The 22,933-nt window shown below is 36.0% G+C and overlaps 2 protein-coding genes across 2 annotated transcripts in view; both read right to left on the reverse strand.

Moving 5' to 3' along the window:
- pitx1 (paired-like homeodomain 1) overlaps positions 1-22,933 on the reverse strand; it is a 554,834-nt gene that overhangs the window by 201,358 nt on the left and 330,543 nt on the right. The gene's annotated exons all lie outside the window — the stretch shown is intronic.
- LOC114660260 (GTP-binding protein SAR1a-like) lies at positions 811-21,608 on the reverse strand. The gene is made up of 6 exons (XM_028812846.2): positions 21,542-21,608; positions 18,055-18,174; positions 17,376-17,441; positions 14,282-14,385; positions 8,015-8,146; positions 811-1,002 (listed from the first exon to the last, which is right to left on the reverse strand). The coding sequence occupies exons 1-6, from the start codon at positions 21,597-21,599 to the stop codon at positions 886-888; spliced, it is 597 nt and encodes a 198-aa protein (XP_028668679.1). The 5' UTR covers positions 21,600-21,608; the 3' UTR covers positions 811-885.

Raw genomic sequence — 22,933 nt, forward strand, 5'->3', positions numbered from 1 at the left:
TTGAACCTTCTCAGTCATTTCACACATCTTCACTGTAGTGTTGGTCACTTGGCTGGATAGTGCTGAACAGTTCATTAGCTTGGAGAAAATCCATATCCAAAAATTTATTTGTATAATAAATTTTATGGAAAACAGCACAAGGTCCATATTTTGCTCTTCTATTTTTTATTTCCAGAATTTGCATTATGCCCAAAAGTTATCTGTGTATTTTAACATTTTCCATTTTATGCTGATTGCATTACTGTTTGGTTGTGTAATATGAAGAGTGCTACATAATAATAAAATAATTAATTGTAATTGAAAAAATTGTTTTCTCCCATGTTTTGCAGCTGTACATAAACTGTAACATTGCTTTACTAACAAATGAACCAAAAAGGTTTTGTTTATTTAATTGTAACAGCTATGCAGATACACTGTTTATTTTGCAAGCAGGGTTGAAAAAATACTGGTTATTCTAGTTAATCTGGACACATGTAAACTATATAATACGTACCTTTAAAATTTTCTTATGTTTAAACACCATTGAGTCCAACTTGAATAATGTTTCAGTATATAGAATCAAGTGTACTCTCTGGAATTTTGTGAAAACGAGATAGATGTATCCCTTTTCAAGTAGTTTTCACAAAAAAACTAAAGAAACAAAATATAAAGAACAACTAAATTAGCTTTTATGTTAACAAGTCATATTTTAGAATAAAAAAAAAATGAACTGCTTCAGTTATACCCCAGTATCCTTAACAACACTGTATTTCTACACAGCAATAAAGAAAAGTAAGCAATATCATTACAATTTACAGAAAATACCTCCAATATATTTTTAAGTCTGATGCAAGGAATTTCATCTTCCAGACTCAAAATCAACTTTAGTGAACTGAATTACAAGCTTCAGTCAATATACTGAACTAGCCAGCGGAAGCCTTCACCATAGCCCTGTCTTCTTAGAACACTGCACATGAAGACTTCAAGCGGTCTTGAAATTAAGTCTTTTAATGGAATTTTTCCCTGTGAAAGCAAATTAAGCACAGTTTTCTGTTAATTTTTTTCTCATTATATAATGCTTAAAAATTAATGATACTACAGTATATAATTTAAATATCATTGCTTTCAGAAACTCAAAATAAATTATTTCAAGACTTAAACAATCATGTTGTTTTTTTGATTACACCAACATGTGATACGCAAAGATACACAATGATGCTTCATTTTCTCTCGGTATACAATATCAGCAATCCAATTAATTACTTCTTCCAAATTATTTATATGCACTGATAAGCCAAAATATTATGATTAGCTGCCTAATGTGGTGTACTGTATTATGATTAGCTGCCTAATGTGGTGTTGCTCTTCTGTGTACTGCCAAAACACTACAACCCAACAAGGCATAGACTCTGAAAGACCTGTAAAAATATGCTGTGTTATCTGGCACCAGAGCATTAGTAGTAGATCTGGATTAAGCCTGTTTTTTCCAACACGTCCCACAGATACTCAACTGGACTGAGATCTGGGGAATATGGAGGCCAGGGGAAACTCCTTGAATTCATCATCAAGTTCCTCAAACAATGCCTGAACAATTTATGTATTATCCTGCTGAATGACACCACTTCTAGTGGTGAAATACTGCTGCCATTAAGGGGTGTATCTGGTCTACAAAAATATTTAGGTAGGTGGTACCTATCACATTAACATCCACAGGAATGCTTGGTTTCTGAGCAGAACATTGCCCAATGCATCACAATCTCTTCACCAAATTGTCTTCTTCCCACATTGCATCGATCTGCAATTTGTGCCACAGTAGCTCTTTGGTTGGTTTGTACCAGAAGGGATATTATTCATTGACATCTCACATCAATGAGTCTTAGGTGTTAAATGAAATTTTTAATCCAGTTTAAGTTTAAGTTTTTGTACAAATTATTATTATTATTTGAAATAATTTAGTGAATTGTATTATTTCATGTGAAATGCGAAATGTACTGTTGCATAACAATGGAGTGACATCTTCTTCTTCTTCTTTGATCCCTAGCTGCCGCTGGGTCTGGATCGGCTCCTAAGCCCATACGCTGCTGTGGGTGCCAATGGTTGTCGGATCTCCTTCACAACTCGTTTCCATGCATGATGATCGTTGGCAATTGTTCTGGCCTCGTCGAGATTTATTCTGCGATTTCTAATGTCATCTTCAACCTGTTTTAACCATGTTTTCTTCGGTGCCGTTCGTTGGATTCACCACTGGGTGGGTCGTTCACGCCAGAGGAGTTGGTGTGGTAGTTGGCTCGCGTCCATTTGACATACGTGGCCAAACCATTGCAGTCGACGTGTTTGAATTTGTTCCTCGATTGGCGGTTGGTTGTCACATCTCCGTCGGATGTCCTCATTTCGAAGGCGGTCTCGGAGTGATACTCGTAATATCTGCCGGAGGCAACGCATCTGGCAAACTTCGAGTTTGTTAAGGTCCGCCTTGAGCACCGTCCACATTTCGGATCCATAGAATAGAATCGGCAGGATCAGTGTCCGGAAAAGGCGGATTTTGGTCGGAATGGAAATGTTAGTTCGCTTCCACAAGCACCACTTTAGAGAAGCGAATGCTGTGGTTGCTTGACCTATTCGACTGTGGATCTCCGCCGTCGACACGACTTTCTTCTGTTCGATCAGTGAGCCAAGGTATTTGAACTGCTGAACTTGCTGTATTTGGATGCCGTCGAGGTGGACATTTGCAGGCGATCCATCTACTGTATTAAAGGAGTGTCATTTTATGGGAGTGACATAACGGTGGAGTGACAAATTATGATTAAAATTTTATTTAAAAAAAAACAAAAATTGAAATTTGTCGGTCCACGAAGAGTTGCAGAACCATTACAATTTTTGTGCTTGCACCGGAAATAATGATTGTTGTTTTGGGATCGTTGGTGTCAGTATATGTATCCTCTAAATGCTAGCTTATCTTTACCCATTTGGGATTTTACAAATTGATATTCGTCCATTATTATCTTGCTTCAACAGAGAGCAGGAACACAACTGAAAGTACGCTCGCCAAAAAAATCGTCACCTCACCTACCACTTGGATGGTTGGTTGGATGGTTGTCACTCCTTTGAAATTTATATCTGACGTTTCATTCCTTTGTTATGTCACTCCTATGACATGTCACTCCTTTAAATAGGACCGGTCAAAGTGACCTTAATGTATAGCACCTTAGACTCCTGACATTTATTCCAGTTTATAACACACTATCATTGCCTCTGGTAAGGTATGTTTCTTGAAAGTTTCGCCTTAACTGTTGTGATCACAATTATCTATAAATGTATGATTCCTCCTAGTGTTGTTAATATGGTTCCATGACAACTCCCCACCTTAGTCAATTCCCCACATTCCCAACTCCCCACAATTACAATTCCCCACATCACAATTCCCCACATTGCAATTCCCCAAATTCACAATTCCCCACGTCCACAACTCCCCACATTGGGATAATATTTATTATAACCATAGACTAATGTACTATATAAGACAGTCCATATAATGATACAAAAGCGTGCCCTCCGTTTCCCCACATCGAGCATTATTTTATTTAAAAACGCTACTTGTTAATAAATATGTAAAAATACATTATCCAAGCATGCATTTTTATATACAATTTGCCTTTTAAAAATTTGAAACAGGTAAGTTGAATTCTATTATTTTTTGAATCTTTCTTAAAACATGCTAAAACGTAACATTTTTGATTTTTATCTTTTTTAAATTACCAAAATTAAAGTTCTCAAAAATAATAGACTCTACTTATGGTGTAAAAATAAAAACACGAAATAAATCAAATAAAATTCTTCTCGCGCCTTACAACGTATCTACGTGCTCCGCGTCGCGCGCACCAAGTTTGCACGTTTGATAGTCTGTAGCGAACTTACCCTAGTCGGGAGTAAAGATAAACCTGTACAGTGGAATTATTAGCAAATGGAATAGGACCTTATCTAATTCATTATTTTGTACCAAGCATATTTTGTATTAAACTCATTTGTTCATTTGTGTATATCAGTTACTTGTATTTTGTAATCAGTAATGCATTTCAATAAATTGTCATGAAATAAAACTTTTGGAGATTAATTACTACTATTTGCATTTTAGAATTCCTTCATTATATTATTAATTCAGTGCACTCCATATTATCCCAATGTGGGGAGTTGTGGAAGTGGGGAATTGCAATGTGGGGAATTGCAATGTGGGGAATTGTGATGTGGGGAATTGTAATTGTGGGGAGTTGGGAATGTGGGGAATTGACTGATGTGGGGAATTGTCTGGCCACCCTATACAATCATCTGTAATCAGAATATTTTTGGTAATCATTTTCTGTGTTAATTGCCTGTGATGAAGTGCATGTTTATAATCTTTTATTCAAAAACTTAACTGAAACATCACATGATCCAATGCTATGTTTAAATTTAAACCATTATATGCAACTTTTTTTAGAAAGTGAGTGAAAATACTGTTTCTTAATTCATGCATTTATATTTTTAATCTTCTACATCTAACAGAGGACTGTAAGAACCCAAAGCCTAGATATTAATACTGGGCAAAAAATGGAGATTTTGAGCAGGACTCCACACAATAATAGGGTACTCAGTAATTCACACACTCACACTTACTAATACAAAAACAATTCAGAACCCGTAATAAACCTAAGAGGCATGCCTTTTCATAGTGGAAACAGAACAGAGAAAACCTATGCGTATAATGAGTGAACAAGCCCGTCAACAGTAACCACAGTGCCATCCACTGACTGACTGACTGACAGACAGACAGACAGACAGACAGACAGACAGACAGACAGACAGACAGACAGACAGACAGACAGACAGACAGACAGACAGATAGATAGATAGATAGATAGATAGATAGATAGATAGATAGATAGATAGATAGATAGATAGATAGATAGATAGATAGATAGATATTATTCCCTACAATTCAGTTTACCAAGAAAAAGAAATGAACCAAAGTATTAATTTCCTGGACATGTCTATTGAAAGTGGTAATGAATCCGCATAAATGACGAGTGTTTATCACAAGGAATGATATGTGGACAAAGCATTACACTTTTCTAGCAATTACCCCTCATCGCATAAGCAGAGTTGCGTTACGTCTCTGTTCACAAGGATTCACACCCATTGCAATACAATGAATACTTAAAAGAAATACAATGAATACTTAAAAGAATGATCTGCTCACATCAAACGGATACCCCAAGAAGTTTATCAAACAATGCTTACATAGGAGGTGCCACAGACCTTAACAAGCAATTTACTCTAACCTGATCTTACATCATATGAAAACGTTTGGGAACCCCTCTTAATTCTTTGGATTTTTATTTATCATTGGCTGAGCTTTCAAAGTAGCAACTTCCTTTTAATGTATGACATGCCTTATGGAAACAGTAGTATTTCAGCAGTATTTCAGCAGTGACATTAATTTTATTGGATTAACAGAAAATATGCAATATGCATCATAACAAAATTAGACAGGTGCATAAATTTGGGTACCCCAACAGAGATATTAAATCAATACTTAGTTGATGCTCCTTTTGCAAATATAACAGCCTCTAGACACCTCCTATAGCCTTTGATGAGTGTCTGGATTGTGGATGGAGGTATTCTTGACCATTCTTCCATACAAAATCTCTCCAGTTAAGTTAAATTTGATGGCTGACAAGCATGGACAGCCTGCTTCAAATCATCCCATAGATTTACGAGGATATTCAAGTCAGGGGACTGTGATGGCCATTCCAGAACACTGTACTTCTCCCTCTGCATGAATGCCTTTGATTTCAAACTGTGTTTTGGGTCATTGTCTTGTTGGAATATCCAACCCCTGCGTAACTTGAACTTTGTGAGTGATGCTTGAACGTTATCCTGAAGAATTTGTTGATATTGGGTTGAATTCATCCGACCCTCGACTTTAACAAGGGCCTCAGTCCCTAAACTAGCCACACAGCACCACAGCATGATGGAACCTCCACCAAATCTAACAGTAAGTAGCAGGTGTTTTTCTTGGAATGCAGTGTTCTTCTTCCGCCATGCAAAGCGATTTTTGTTATGACCAAATAACTCAATTTTTGTCTCATCAGTGCAAAGCATTTTGTTCCAAAATGATTCTGGCCTGTCTAAATGAACATTTGCATACAACAAGCGACTGTTTGTGGCGTGAGTGCAGAAAGGGCTTCTTTCTTATCACCCTGCTATACAGATGTTCTTTGTGCAAATTGCGCTGAATTGTAGAACGATGTACAGATACCCCATCTGCAGCAAGATGTTCTTGCAGGTCTTTGGAGGTGATCTGTGGGTTGTCTGTAACCATTCTCACAATCCTGTGCATATGCTGCTCCTGTATTTTTCTTGGCCTGCCAGACCTGGGTTTAACAGCAACTGAGTCTGTGGCCTTCCATTTCCTGATTACATTCCTTACAGTTGAAACTGACAGTTTAAACCCCTGAGATAGCTTTTTGTAGCCTTCCCCTAAACCATGATACTGAACAATCTTTGTTTTCAGATCTTTTGAGAGTTGCTTTGAGGATCCCATGCTGTCACTCTTCAGAGGAGAGTCAAAGGGAAGCACAACTTTCAATTGACCACCTTAAATCCCTTTTCTCATGATTGGACACACCTGTCTATGAAGTTCAAGGCTTAACGAGCTAATCCAACCAATTTGGTGTTGCAAGTAATCAGTATTGAGCAGTTACATGCATTCAAATCAACAAAATTACAAGGGTACCCAAATTTTTGCACAGCCAGTTTTTCACATTTGATTTAATTTCATACAACTAAATAATGCTTCACTAAAAATCTTTGTTCAGAAAACACCCCTGTACTCAGATGTTCCTAGGAAATGAAAGACATAGCACTGTTAACTTTTTTGTTGAAAGTAGAGTAAATTATTATGCTGGCTGAGAGGGGTACCCAAACATCCATATGACTGTACTTGGTACAACCTTCCCTATCACAGTTGTGTATCGGAAAGTACAGTGCGCATCTTCTCCAGATCAGGCATCAAAATAGCCTATAAACCAGTAAACCCTCTGTGGACTGTTCCTTTTAATGCCAAAAGCAAGAAATCTGCATCAAAGACACAGAACACAGTATACAGTATGCCATGCAATGCATGCCCAACTGTATATTTGGGACAAACATCTAAAATACTTGCAACACAAATACAAGAATATTGCAACGCTATCAGAAAGAAGGACCCACAATCTCTGATATACACATATACAAGTTCAATGGACAGGGCTTAACTGGGACATGGTGCAAGTAAGATTCAGGGCTAAAACTAAAAGTGGCAGAGAGCTCGCTAACCTTGGCTCTCAAATGAAAACGCCATTAATAGACATTTGGACATGATCCCAGCATATGCAGGCTGAAAAAGGAGGACACCTAAAACATAAAAAAGACTTTATGAGCAACACCTTTTGAACTTCACCTTATTGATCCAACACCTACTCCTTGCACTCCCACCCCCTCATTTGCAATATATTGCCTTTGATTCCTGTATGTCTAATCATTTTCCTTTGATGATGATGAGGTTGTGAAAAGCTTAGGAATAAAAAACTATTTTAAGATATGTGATTCATTTTCACCCTTTCTAGATTACTAGCTACAGACAGACAGACAGACAGACAGACAGACAGACAGACAGACCGACAGACCGATAGATAGATAGATAGATAGATAGATAGATAGATAGATAGATAGATAGATAGATAGATAGATAGATAGATAGATAGATAGATAGATAGATAGATAGATAGAAGGTATAAAACATTATTCAATATATATGCATCATTAAATTGCTCCTATGGTCCTACGTATATGAAATATATGTGAAAAATAAAATACACAAAGGAGGAAAGAAAAATAATGAAGATACTGTATCATGAAGATGAATTTCTGCTACTTGTCTGCCATGAATATCTTTCATGAAATACATGTACATTCTATCTCCTTAAACTAAGAATAAAGTTAAAAAAAAAACTTTCACCTTCCCTGTTGTCAGTCCATACAATCCAAGAAATTCTCTCAGTCCCTCCTCACTCATGGCATTTGATCTATCAATTTTGTTACCCAGAATCAGAATTGGTATATTTTCAATAGCTTCATCAGTCAATAGTGCCTAAAACAATAATGTACAGCAATAAACAATAATACAATTTTATACAATTTATCATTACAGGCAAACGTAAAATGCACAATATAAATCTGCATACGGCAAAATTTATAGTACTATTATTCTTATTAACAAAGGTAAGATTAATTTCAATTATTATTTAACACTAAGTCATTTATAGTTTTCAGTTTTTGGTAATTCATATTTGATCATATACTTAAGATAAAAGAATTCTGAATCTGGTCAGCTAAGATTACAGTACAAAAAATTAAAAAGTAAATGTTATTTTCAATTTTAGCAAAGTGAAATCATTTTATACATACACTATATCCAATTAAGTGTGGAAAAATATACTTTAAATCTGTGGGGATTTTACTGCATTTTGCACACCAATGAAACTGCTTCCTTCATTAGAGTCAGGAAAAAAGCCTTTCTGTATGATGTATAGATAAATGTTAATTGAATGAATTCATTTTTATGATAAATAAATTGCATATATAATACAGATTTTGAAGTATTTCTGAATAAAAAAATGAGGAATTTCAGTGACATTTGTGGATGGCAAAAAGAATGGTTTTTCATTTACTTTATTTATACACTAGCTGTCCCCTGCAGCTCTGCCTGCACAGAAGCGAAACAGGACAAACTTTAGAAATCAATAAAAAAAAATTTTTTAAATGTAATAATTTGTATTGAGAAGAATTTATATTGATAGCTTTTGTATCCGAGGGCCTCTTGATATACAATATTTTTGGTTTTTCTATCGGGGCGGGAATGTAGCTGTGATCTCTTAGCCAAAAATGTAAAAAGTTGGCAAGGTATCTCTGGCCAAGCAGAAGGTAGGTACAGTACGTTCCAATGTCAAACGTTGCCACTGAATCTGATTGTTTTTAGCTCTTATGGGAGAGTGTCCCCCATGTGGGGAGAAGAGCATGTGGCCATGATATCGCTGCCAATGAGAAGATACCCTCTAAAACACACGTAGCTGTGGTCTCTCTCTCAAAAACGTCAAACATTAATCTTTAACAATCTCTAGATAATAATGTCTGCTGAACAAACAGGTATTGCTAGCTAAGCGGAGGCAAGGTATGCTCCAACACGTGGCGAGAGGTACAGTGACTCGAACGGAGGCTGGCACATACGTGAGGAAGGCCCTGCCCGGCTGCCTACTCCTGAGGTCCTGCCTGCCCCTTCCCTTGGCCTGCAGCCTGTCTCTCGGATTCTCTGTGCCGCAACCAAACGATAATACTTGGTACAATGAAAGAAGTCGTAAAATCATCCAGAATGTTCAAGCAAACTTTAGAAAAAAAAGATCTAAATCTGTTAAGTAGTTCTCTCGTGAAAAGTGGACAGGCATACAGACAGACAGACTGTGGATTTTATATATATATATATATATTATATATATATATATATATATATATATATATATATATATATATATATATATATATATATATATATATATATATATACAGTGCATCCGGAAAGTATTCACAGCGCATCACTTTTTCCACATTTTGTTATGTTACAGCCTTATTCCAAAATGGATTAAATTCATTTTGTTCCTCAGAATTCTACACACAACACCCCATAATGACAACGTGAAAAAAGTTTACTTGAGGTTTTTGCAAATTTATAAAAATAAAAAAACTGAGAAATCACATGTACAAAAGTATTCACAGCCTTTGCTCAATACTTTGTCGATGCACCTTTGGCAGCAATTACAGCCTCAAGACTTTTTGAATATGATGCCACAAGCTTGGCACACCTATCCTTGGCCAGTTTCGCCCATTCCTCTTTGCAGCACCTCTCAAGCTCCATCAGGTTGGAAGGGAAGTGTCGTTGCACAGCCATTTTAAGATCTCTCCAGAGATGTTCAATCAGATTCAAGTCTGGGCTCTGGCTGGGCCACTCAAGGACATTCACAGAGTTGTCCTGAAGCCACTCCTTTGATATCTTGGCAGTGTGCTTAGGGTCGTTGTCCTGCTGAAAGATGAACCGTCGCCCCAGTCTGAGGTCAAGAGCGCTCTGGAGCAGGTTTTCATCCAGGATGTCTCTGTACATTGCTGCAGTCATCTTTCCCTTTATCCTGACTAGTCTCCCAGTCCCTGCCGCTGAAAAACAACCCCACAGCATGATGCTGCCACCACCATGCTTCACTGTAGGGATGGTATTGGCCTGGTGATGAGCGGTGCCTGGTTTCCTCCAAACGTGACGCCTGGCATTCACACCAATGAGTTCAATCTTTGTCTCATCAGACCAGAGAATTTTCTTTCTCATGGTCAGAGAGTCCTTCAGATGCCTTTAGGCAAACTCCAGGCAGAGATGGTTGCCCTTCTGGAAGGTTCTCCACTCTCCACAGAGGACCTCTGGAGCTCTGACAGAGTGACCACCGGGTTCTTGGTCACCTCCCTGACTAAGGCCCTTCTCCCCTGACTGCTCAGTTTACATGGCTGGCCAGCTCTAGGAAGAGTCCTGGTGGTTTTGAACTTCTTCCACTTACGGATGATGGAGGCCACTGTGCTCATTGGGACCTTCAAAGCAGAAGAAATTTTTCTGTAACCTTCCCCAGATTTGTGCCTCGAGACAATCCTGTCTCGGAGGTCTACAGACAATTTCTTTGACTTCATGCTTGGTTTGTGCTCTGACATGAACTGTCAACTGTGGGACGTTATATAGACAGGTGTGTGCCTTTCCAAATCATGTCCAATCAACTGAATTTACCACAGGTGGACTCCAGTTAAGCTGCTGAAACATCTCAAGGATGATCAGGGAAAACAGGATGCACCTGAGCTCAGTTTTGAGCTTCATGGCAAAGGCTGTGAATACTTATGTACATGTGCTTTCTCAATTTTTTTATTTTTAATAAATTTGCAAAAATCTCAAGTAAAGTTTTTTCACGTTGTCATTATGGGGTGTTGTGTGTGGAATTCTGAGGGAAAAAATGAATTTAATCCATTTTGGAATAAGGCTGTAACGTAACAAAATGTGGAAAAAGTGACGTGCTGTGAATACTTTCCGGATGCATTGTATATATATATATATATATATATATATATATATATATATATATATATATATATATATATATATATATATATATATATATATTATTATTATATATATATAGAAAGAGAGGGAGAGAGAGATCTAACTTTATTAAATTATAACCATATTTCCTAAAAAATAAGTTTGTATTTTTCAGTGTATATAGATAGTCTGTAGTTGGTACAAACTATTATAATATATGTACACTGTATACTTTTCATTTCTTAAGTTTTATTTATGTCACTGGGGACTCTGCACCCTGCTCGCTTCACTTGCCATCCACTGGGCAGGCACTATGCGCTAGCCACTTCACAGCTCTGTCACTCGCGTATGGGGAAGTGGATGTACAATTTAAACTGATTGTTATTTTTCAACAGTAATTCGGTCGGTGGAAGACCGGACAGTGTTAATGGTTATAGATATTCTACGGGATATTGTAAGTTGATGTTTTCATCTTCTGCACCATCACCACCAACTGTTTTAATTTAACCAATTTGCCCTGTAACCGATCAACAATTTTCACATTAACTCGTCTGACTTCATCATTTCTCGGTGCTAGGATTGCCCGTCTACTCATTTCTTCTGTTGATAACCCTTCAGGATAAAATTCTTCAAGAAGATTTGGACATAATAAGTTTTCTTTTATTGGGAACTTAAAGTGAGAAAACGTAAAAATTTATAAGAACTGGGAGTGCAAGAACTTTGTCTGACAAAAGCATTCACACGAATGAGTACTGAGAGGACCATGGCTGTGGGCCGTTAACCAGAAATGGTTGAAAGGATCGTGGGTCCCCTCTATACCAACTTGAAAAAATCTCTTGGCAATAGTCTCATCTCAAGATTTGCTTTTACTGTATAATAGAGAGAGATATGATTATATACTATGGGACTGGGAACAATAGTTATACACAACTACATTTTTACATCCAATTTCCCATCCACTTATCAAATTCAGGATTGCAGGGAGGTGTTGTCTATCTGAAGTCAGTATCCAACCCTGGACAAACACCATTCGGATACAGGGCACACTAGCACACACTCATTCACACTCGGCCTAATTAGGAATTGCCAAGTAATGTGGATGAAAAATTCGTAAGGATGATCCAATAGAATTCTTTAGACTTAACAGTGAATCACGTACTCAATGACACACATGTAAATTTAGGGTAAGTGCATTCTGGAATGCACTTACCTGGAACAAATTACCGAGTCATGTACAGTAGTTGAAGCAGAAACTTTGACAAGCTTTAAGAAGTATCTGGATGAAATGTTGGCCATTGTCTAAAGAAATGAGCTTGATGGACTGAATACTCTCCTCTATATGTTCTTTTTTTTTACAAGCAATGTACCAAAAGTGTTGTCCCATATTGCTTTTATATTTATATTATTATTCAGCTGCTTTTAAATTTTAATTCAGTTGAAAAAGAAGAAAAAGGAAATACAACATGTGTAAAGAAAAAAAAAGGCTGTTTATTGTATTAGCATTTTGTTAATCCTGATTTATTATCTAGAATACAATTGGCATTGTGCAGTTCCATTTCTTTTCAGTACAGGATTACATTCTTAAACTTACAGGGATGTATTTCTCTTCTGATTTTTGCTTTCCATGTTATGTTTTTTTTTTGTTCAATCAATTATTTCTAAACACATTGAAAGTCAGATGATAATGCTTTTTGCATATAAAACAGTCAAAAGTGCAATCTGCATGTTTGAAATGGTTATTGTACCGTAGACACCTCAACACAATTAAAAAGATGATTAGTTTCAGCCATTTGAATAATTTGATTCACAATGAGAGGTTTTTAGGCTATCCTTGTTCAGTAAAATTCTTTGTAACTTTGACACTTAACATGAGAATACAGCTATCAGTACACAGAATTTACAGATACATCATGCCATGATCAAAACCTCCACCAAAACTTTAATCAGTTTGGAAATTGTTTTCAAGGCACAAGACCTTCAACATGTCACAGTCAGAGCAATGTCAGCCAAGTGTTTCAGTTTGAGAGAGTTAAAATGAATCTTAAAAGTAACATCTAGAAATATGCAGGGCTATTTAGCCTCAGCTCAGCTCAACATTGGAAAGACATTAGACAAAAATGTGATCAATTTACATGGGGTCACCATTCACAAATAAAGGGCACATAAAACTCCTCAGTGGCTCCTGCACTCTTATTCTGGCATGTAAGTAAATGACTTTTGTTGCTGCCAATGCCTCACCTTCTTTTTCTTTTCTTCTCTACCCTGAAGGTCTCTTTGGGGCTTTTCCATGTCTTGTGCCAATTGTTTTTTCAGTTATTATATGTAAAAATGTCCATCAGCTCTGGTAGAGAATCAGTCATTTACATGTAGAATGGAAACTCCATAATTTAATAACTTAAATTTAATAATTAAATTTTAATTTAATAACTTCATAACTTCTACGCAGTGGTGTGCTGGGGAGGCAGCATAAAGAAGAAGGACGCCTCACGCCTGGACAAACTGGTGAGGAAGGCTGGCTCTATTGTAGGCATGGAGCTGGACAGTTTGACATCCGTGGCAGAGCGACGGGCGTTCAGCAGGCTCCTATCAATTATGGAGAATCCACTGCATCCACTAAACAGTGTCATCTCCAGACAGAGGAGCAGCTTCAGCGACAGACTGCTGTCACTGTCCTGCTCCACTGACAGACTGAGGAGATCGTTCCTCCCCCAAACTATGCGACTCTTCAATTCCACCGGGGGGGTAAACGTTAACATTATTCAAAGCTATTGTCTGTTTTTACCTGCATTTTTATTACTCTATAATTTAATATTGTTTTTTGTATCAGTATGCTGCCGCTGGAGTACGTGAATTTCCCCTTGGGATTAATAAAGTATCTATCTATCTATCTATCTATCTATCTATCTATCTATCTATCTATCTATCTATCTATCTATCTATCTATCTAGAACTGACATGTTGCTTACAAAAGTGCAGCACCAGCTATTTCCCCCGCTGAATGTGTTTGGCATAGATAGAAACGTGCAACAATATTTTCAGTGTAACTAATTCATATGTTACAGTTTTCATAGCAACATACATAAATATTAATTTTAAATTTTAACTTACATCAAGTTCAGTTTTACACTCAGCCAGTCTTGAAACATCTGCAGTGTCTACCATAAACACAATACCATTGATAGCAGGAAGATAGTCTCTCCATACCCGACGAGCTAAGAAAAGAAAAAGTACAATTTATAACAATAAATTTTTATAGCAATTTTTATCCATATACAGTATAATACATGTAAAATGTTTAGACACCCCTGGCCAAATTACATATTTTGTTGACATTTGAAGTAAAAAATATTACATACAAATCTGACAAAAATCAATACATACAAATCAAACAAACTAAATGATATTTTTTGACAATGTTAATGTATAATATAATATAATGTATTTATATGGTGGGATTCTAATGAACTTTCATACTGTAGCATTCAGACAGCATATTAAACTCTTTTTTTTCCTATCAGCTTGACTTAGTGAGGCTTTTGATGGTATTAGGATGAAACACTGACCGCAGCTTTCAATTTCTACCAATAGATTTGAGCTCTACATGGGTAATTCCTGAAAGATATAATCACTGGTTCAAGCAGTTTGCTTCCAGACGTTTTCCTTTTAATTCAGTACAGCAGCAAGTCTACTCGATTGCCAAGTTCCATGCCCTGTGATGTAGAGTGGACACTGAAGTACTGATAAGGAGTCCAATTTCTATTGCTAATATCTGCAATTGTTTATCCTTTATTAACTACCCAAACCCTATAATCATAATTAAACATGGTTAAACAGACTGAATGATACATTAAAAGCCTTATCCAAGGTCCTTTTTCACCACCACCATCCATGGAAGAACTGCTATGGTAGCACCAATATATTAGTTAATTTCATATTTCTTTTTACCCTTTTTATAAGCAAGACCAAAAGACACTTAAAGTCCTCATCTTGAGTGAGGTGTGCTCCTTCACTTGTAGGATACAAAGGTTTCTTCTGTAGAAGAAAACCATGACCTCAGATTTGGAGCTGCTGATTTTTGTCCTGATTAGCAGACAGTTGAGACCACAACATCATATGCAAATTGAAAATATACACAGACTAGGTTGACTAAGAGGATACATTGTAAATTTGGGTATACCTTCATATCACGAAGAGGCTCTATGACTAAGATCTCTCAAAAATATCCACCCTCCTTCAGATTTTCCACTTGGATCTGCTCTATCTTTGCAGCCCCACCATTATGGAGTTTCTTAAACATCAAAGTGATGTCAGCTACAGACATTAATCATCCCTATTAAATATTTCTGTCACTGTATCCTCTGAGGTGGACTTGTCTTTTAGTATTAAACTTTTCTTAAGGTTTTCCTTCTATCTCCCATCAGTAACAAGCTGAAATCATGATTGCTAAGAATGTTTTGTGAGAGTAGCATGGGTGACTTCCCACTTATCCTTACTGAGTTGTCAACCTGTTTGACAAAAGAGTTTTGAAGACAGTCTAAAATCATTCTCTGTGGCCACAGCACACTCCTCCTCCCACAATGAGCTTTTGCTTAAGGGACTGATGCAGCTCCTGTCTTCATATCCTGCCAGTGCCTATAGAATAAATTCAATGACCTTCGTGAAACATCGCATAGAAGATATTCTTCTTTATCGTCATAGCTTCTTTTACTGATGCTTACAATCGCTGGCACATAAGTGGGTGCCTCCATGCATGTCACTGACCACCATTCAATCCTTATTCCTGGCAGACCTTCGCCTTTGATATTTAGTATATGGTCCATGTATGCTTTATGTCTGGATCAGGGCATTTTTGCCTCCACAGAAATACAGAAGCATAAAAGTTTCAATAGTTTAATAGACTAATCAATTAGGCATTCACAAAAGACATATTTTCTACCTTCTGAATCTTCTTTTTCATCTAGGTGATGGCTTAACCTAGAGTGTCAAATTGCCATACAGTACAGTAGTGTTCAGTTGATAATTTAGAACTTCTGTTGTCCAAAGAGTACAGTGACAGCTCAGCTGACACAGTAAACTCTATGGATCATTGACCTTTGCCTAAGGTGATGTTGTACCAGGTGCACTGTATGGGCAGTCTTATATTTAAACATGCTGTTCACTTTGGACGATCCATGATGAGCACAAAAATCCAATAATAATTTACTATACAGATTCATTTCAGGTAAGACTATTCCTCTCTACTGCACTGAACCAGTTGCCTTGGTCATTTCTCACTTAAGTCTTAAAACTGGACTACATGGTCTGTACGTAGAACTCTTTCGACCACTGTTCCCACCATCTCTAAGAAGAGTGACAGTTGCTAGATACTGTTTAGATTTTCTTCACACATTGTGGTGATCTATCATGCACCAATATAAATTACACCACAGCCAAACAGGGGCTTTTCAGTATCAGTGCATCTTTCTGGGGACACTGCTGTAGGTTAACTCCTGAGCACGTGACAGACTAGCAGTGACCAAAGCAAGCTGGTTCTAGAACCAATGCTGTTCACAGGTGTGAGTTCAATTATACCTTTTTAAAACCTGGCAGACAATCTACAATTCATTCTCATTTAGTGAAATAACATTCTATGCTTTAAGGGAAAGTCTCCCTTACTTATTCCTTGTCCATTTGGAGGAAAATCTTTCCTAGACATTTCTGTGATATGAACTTTATGAAAAGGGGCTGTTGCCAGTCAAAAAAATGTATAACACGTAACAAATATAAGACTCCAGTTTTTTGTACATAATATTAATTTTGTATGTATTTATTATTTGGCATCTATACAGCATTCATGAATCCTCATGTAATTATAAACTGCAACTCATACTAAGATAAGGTAAATAAGTGATCTAATTTATAATTTCAGCTGTCTATGCTCATATTTTAGAATTTCTAAGTCAACTGATAGGAAATAAAATTACCCTGTTGGAGTTAATGGAATGCATAATACTAACATATTACATCATATCAATATAAGTATTTATGGGACTGAATTATTCCCTTAGAATGTCATAACTGTCACAAGTATTTGATTAAAAGAAGAGTAAGCATATTCATTGTACCCATCTAAATAGGTCAAAAGCAATCTCGATCATGTTAGTCAAGTTGCAAACTATAGAAATGATCCTCTACAGTCTTAAAAACTGCACAATTTTACAACCTTGTTCATGACCACCCAGATCAAAAGTGGTAAATGTCACGCCAGCAATCATCAGCTCCTCGGACGCTGAAAAAATGCAGTGGACAAATAGTTACATGTGAGAAGTTATCAAATGAATGAAGATTCCAATATATATCTATCAATGTGCCAGCTGAACCCAACAAATCCTATTTTATATATACACACACATATTTAGACATTAATAGAATATCTAAAAAAACTCTATTTTTCATGTCTTAATGCCTTGTATTTCTTTTCAAAAGTTTTATGAGAAACATTCCAGACATCATTACACATACAATGAATTCAGTTCATTAGGATTAACAAATACTAACAACACTATAATACTAGATAGATATCAACAGTATACAGTAAATATCTGTTTTCAAGAATTCATCCAATTTATGCACCATGATACATATAATGCATATGATGAACAGGTGATTTAGTCAGTATTTCTTTGATTAACTCAAGTTAATTAACATGCCCAGCATTCTTTAAATAATGTATTTCTTCCATGAACTTTGCTATTTAGACTCCAGATAAGTCTGAATACAATTTCAGCAGGTTCAACAGTTATTAACAGTTAATTATTTGTAATAATAATTTAATTATCTGAAGAATAGTTATTCATATGTTCAAATTAAGTTATATAAATCTTGTTGAAAAGACATCTTACTTGGATGAAATGTTGGCAAATGTTGTCCTAATCTGTCATCTTTCAGCATATGCAGTAGTGTTGTTTTACCCGCGTTATCCAATCCAAGAAACACTAATTTGGCATTTTTCTGGTAGAGTCCTGGGAGGAAAAAATAATTTTCCATTCGTATCAAGTTCTTTAAAAAGTAACTACTGTACTCTCTGTCTGCTTGTCTGAGTTTTCTTTGTATATTTTTAATTGTAACTTCACATTAGGAAACCCAGGATTGGAGTCTAATCCCATAATTGAACCTGCTCTTTGGATTCACATACTACATAACCACCACAGGCTTGGATGCTAACATAGACAGTCTTGCATTTGTTGTTAGGTTGTTTGGATGATTGGAAAACCAGTTGATTTACATCTATAGGACCTTCACTTCATGATTAAATGTGGACTCAGAGGCACTTGCTTTTTCTCCATGATTATTGTGGTGCTGTAGCTTTTTTTCTCTTCTACTCTGTTGTCGCTATGACTTTGGGATATATAGTATATTTGTACTAGGTGGTGTTTTGTATATCTGTACTATGCAGTAGTTTATCTTTATGTGTGCATTATAAATTTTTCATGTTGTGGCCTTTAACTCTGAGCAATATTTAAAAATAGGTTATTGTTATTATATTCTCTTACAGTAATCATGGTACAGAATTGCTTTTCATTTCAACATTGTTTAACACCATTATGTATCAGAAGTAAAGACTTGGGATCCTAAGTAAAAATAATCATGAAGAAAAAATAATGTGGTCATTCAGTAAGGTAAAAACATTTAATCAAAGCAGCACAAACAACTGTAGGATTTACCATTCAAACTTGAAATTTATAGCCCAATGCCATTTTTCACTCTAGCTTTATTAGATTAGATTATACTTTACTTGTCCCTAAGGGAAAATTAAAATGTAATTTAGTTTGAACAACTTTTTGACCTTCACTGTATATAAAAGACTTGATTGTTGGAGGTATTCTAACTAATATATTGTTGTAGACAGCACAGTTGTGTAATGGTTAGTACTACTGCTTTACTGTTATAGATGCAGAGCTTCAATGACACAACACCAGTGTTAATTTTGCTCTATCTATCTATCTATCTATCTATCTATCTATCTATCTATCTATCTATCTATCTATCTATCTATCTATCTATCTATCTATCTATCTATCTATCTATCTATCTATCTATCTATCTATCTATCTATCTATCTAGTAGTGGATGGCATTGTGGTTACTGTTGACAGGGGCTTGTTCACTCATTTTATGGTTAGGTTTTCTCTGTTCTGTTTTCACTATGGAAAGGCATGCCTCTTAGGTTTATTGTGAATTCAAAATTGTTTCAATATTAGAAACTGAGTGTGTAAATTACTGAGTACCCTACGATTGTGTGGGGTCCTGCTCATTCTCTCCATCTTGTGCCCAGTATTAACAGGTAGGATTTGGGTTCTTACAGCCCTCTGTTAAGACGTAGAAGATTAAAAATATAAATGCATGAATTAAGAAACAGTATTTAGACTCACTTTTAAAAAAGAAGTTTCATACAATAGTTTAAATTCAAACATTGCATTAGATCCTATGAGGTTTCAGTTAAGTTTTTGAATAAAATATTACAAACATGTACTTCATTAAAGGCAATTAACACAGAAAATGATTGCCAAAAATATTCTGATTGTAGATCGATTGTATAGATGATGTTTTAACAACACTAGAAAGAATCCACATGCTCTTGTGGTCCTCATAGTGCCAATGCACATCTTGGCCTGTCCAGTACCAGACCCACACGACAAATTCAGGCTAAAATGTATTATACCCTTTCCACCATGCTGCCTGATCTGATGCCAGTTTTTCCATTTCTACTGTGCTCCAAAACTTCAGCCTGTGACATCCAAAGTCCCCTTATTCTTCCCATAACTTGCCCTATAGATATGGAAAGGAACAGGTGCACCTGCCACCCAAATTTAATACTACACCGGTCTCTCCATTGCTCAATCCTCTGCCAACTTGTCCAGTTCCCCATTCTGCTAAAACCCACACCTCCGTAATCTTCCAATAACATGCACTTCCATCTGTCCTATAACACATCTGAGCATAAGTCCAATCCCGATCTTATTCTGTTTTTGCTAATAGAGTAACCAGTCCTTGGCCATTTCCACTGTATTCCATAAATCCACATCATACAATCACTAGTCATCTGATTTATTTTGATGTCTTGCATCCCAGTTTACCATTTACCACAGTAACAGAGTCATTCCCATAGTAATTTTATTCTACACTTGCTGCCAGTCTGCTCAGTCCTATGCAAATTTGCCCGGCTTACCTCACCAGGGCACAAATTCACACTGTAAGATGAACAGACCCCCACATCTTAAAACATAACTCTCCCTCCAACCTGTCTTGTACTACACCAACAGAAGACGTCCAACCTAAATCCTATTTTGCCTTTACGATCAGGATACCTAGATTTCCCTGAACATAAACTTTACCCTCCTTTCCTTCAGGCCTAATAATTCTCAATTACTTTCTGATTAAATTGTGTCAATTCACTAAGCCTGCCAAAAAAATTTGCCTCATACGCTTGTCTATATTAGTGTTTCCCAACTTTTTTTCTGTAGTGGCACACTTTTTGTAACCAAAATCATTCAAAGGCACACCACTATCTTACTAACCACAAAAACATATATATCTCAAACACATGCTCAACCTCCCGAAGGGGCAGGACTACCATGGAAGCTGGTCAAAAAGAAGCTTTGAGATCAGCTGAGCTACTAGACATAGAAATGGTTTCTTTCTTATTGCCATCACTATGGTTAAACAGTCTCTGATTCATCTCTGTCTTATTCTGGTTTCTAAACTCCTCCATCTAATCTAAATTATGTTTATTTTGTGCTTATTTTACAAGGACTTACTTAATACTGTATATTACTGTGCAAGAGTGCAATTCTACTTTACTGTATTTGTTTATGTTGTAATGGTGTCATGTATTATCTTTTGTGTTGTTTAATTGTATTTACCTTCTTATATGTATGGATGTAACACCAAAGGAAATTCCTAGTGACTATGTTGCTTGGCAGTAAAGTAAAAGTTCGAAATTATAAAACTGAAACTCTTTCTATTAAAAAATACTATTAAAAAAACATTTACATTAAATATGATGTACTGTTCATTTAGTGTCCTATATTAGCTGCAGACTATTATTAGTTTCATTATAAATATCTTATATCGACTGTTCAAATAAAACTCTTAAATATAATTTTCCCACTTTCTTAAACAACTGCCTAACACAATTTACTATTACCAATAAAGATCTGCATATGGCAATGATGTAAAGCATCTCAGTCTGTTACAACTGTAATATTTCACATTAAAAGCCATGCTCTATTTGCTTAGAATTTATATTCACTGAATATAAAAGAAAAACCTTAAATCCCTGCAGATGGTTCAGCTTCAATAATTATTTAATTAATTAAAAACATCTTACCCAAAAAGTGAAGTACGCTATTTATTCCATCATAAAGCCATTCATATACGAAGTTCATACTTAGACATTGAGAAGCCTGCAGTACACAAAATACAGATTAAAGTTTTGCTAGTAGTCAGTAGACATTTTTAAAAGAATGTAATATTTTGTATAAATAATACTCAAATAGGACCCATTCATGCCAAAAACCAAACACATTTTGGTCCTATTTAGAATCAGCAAGTAGCCTAACGTCTTTGGGATATATGAGGAAATATTGGTACAGTGAAGCAAAAATTGCTGTTTGTTCTGCACACTTATTTGTGGATTTGAATAAAAATATGAATGTGAGTCTGGAATGATACTTCCAGTGGTCCCTGGGTTATCCTGTTCATAGGAGAAAACAGTTAAAGGTTATTCTGAAAAAGCAGAATAGTTGGTTAGAGACACAGCATTTCGGCTGTAAAGCTGTCATTAGACAAGTTTGATGAGAAAGGAAGTGGATTGTGTGAATAAATATGATGAAGGTATTTTTGAAAAGTGGTGTTTTACTAGAGCAGATTTGGAAACATAGGTCAGTTTTGAGATTTAATTATCTGTGATGTGTATACTTTAACTGTGGCATAAGAACACAGTTAAAAATTTATGTTTGTGGCTAGCAATGTTCAGTATATGGGGAACATATCAGGCAGACCAATTTCTGATTCAGTTAGGGACAACTGGTTAAGTCAGAATGAGTTTTGACTCATACAGTCTTTCAAATGCAACTACTTAGTGGCTACTTGCATGTCAAATCCCCTGGTATGTTACAAACAGAATTATGTAGTATAATGTCAATTACCCTGAGTTCTGCACTGAAACCAAAATAGAAACGTTTATCTCTCCCATTCCTTCTTAATACTGCTTTGATTATATTGCAAAAATTATATGGCATCTTAAGATCACTAACAGTAACCTTAATAATTTGTTGCTTTCATTATACAGCAAAATTCAAAACTTTCCTGTTCAGTGAAATGAACACCAGACAGACACTCTTTTGATTGTGAATACACTTAATGACATTTGTCTCTAAGGCAGGTAAGCAGAGTAAGGCAGGTAAAACAGACGAATGGTAAAAGGACCAAAGATTGCATAGAAATATATCATAGTAAAATCTTAATCACAATTTGCAATTCAAATTGTTTTTTATGTTTATTTTTTTTTCAGTGTTTTTGCAATTGGAGTGAGAATTAGTACCTCTATATAGTATATGAAGTTGTGATACTAACCAAAAAAACAGTAATTTTATCTTCAGGTAAGGAATGAGCAGCTGTCCAAGTAGACGACTTCAAGTACCTCACGGTCTTGTTCACGAGTAAAGATAGAAGTGATTGTAAGATCTGTCAATGTATCAATGCAGTGCCAGCAGACATT

This window comes from Erpetoichthys calabaricus, chromosome 11 (assembly GCF_900747795.2).
Source record: "Erpetoichthys calabaricus chromosome 11, fErpCal1.3, whole genome shotgun sequence".
NCBI classification, from domain to species: Eukaryota; Metazoa; Chordata; class Cladistia; order Polypteriformes; family Polypteridae; genus Erpetoichthys; species Erpetoichthys calabaricus.

Bases quoted from the DNA above. Each gene is read 5' to 3' on its own strand.
- LOC114660260 (XM_028812846.2), bottom strand. From the start codon at position 21,599: ATGAACTTCGTATATGAATGGCTTTATGATGGAATAAATAGCGTACTT. The intron at 18,175-21,541 runs GTAAGATGTTTT...TTTTCCTCCCAG, and splicing joins TAGCGTACTTCACTTTTTGG to GACTCTACCAGAAAAATGCC. The intron at 8,147-14,281 runs GTAAGTTAAAAT...TTATTGTTTTAG, and splicing joins AGTGTAAAACTGAACTTGAT to GCACTATTGACTGATGAAGC.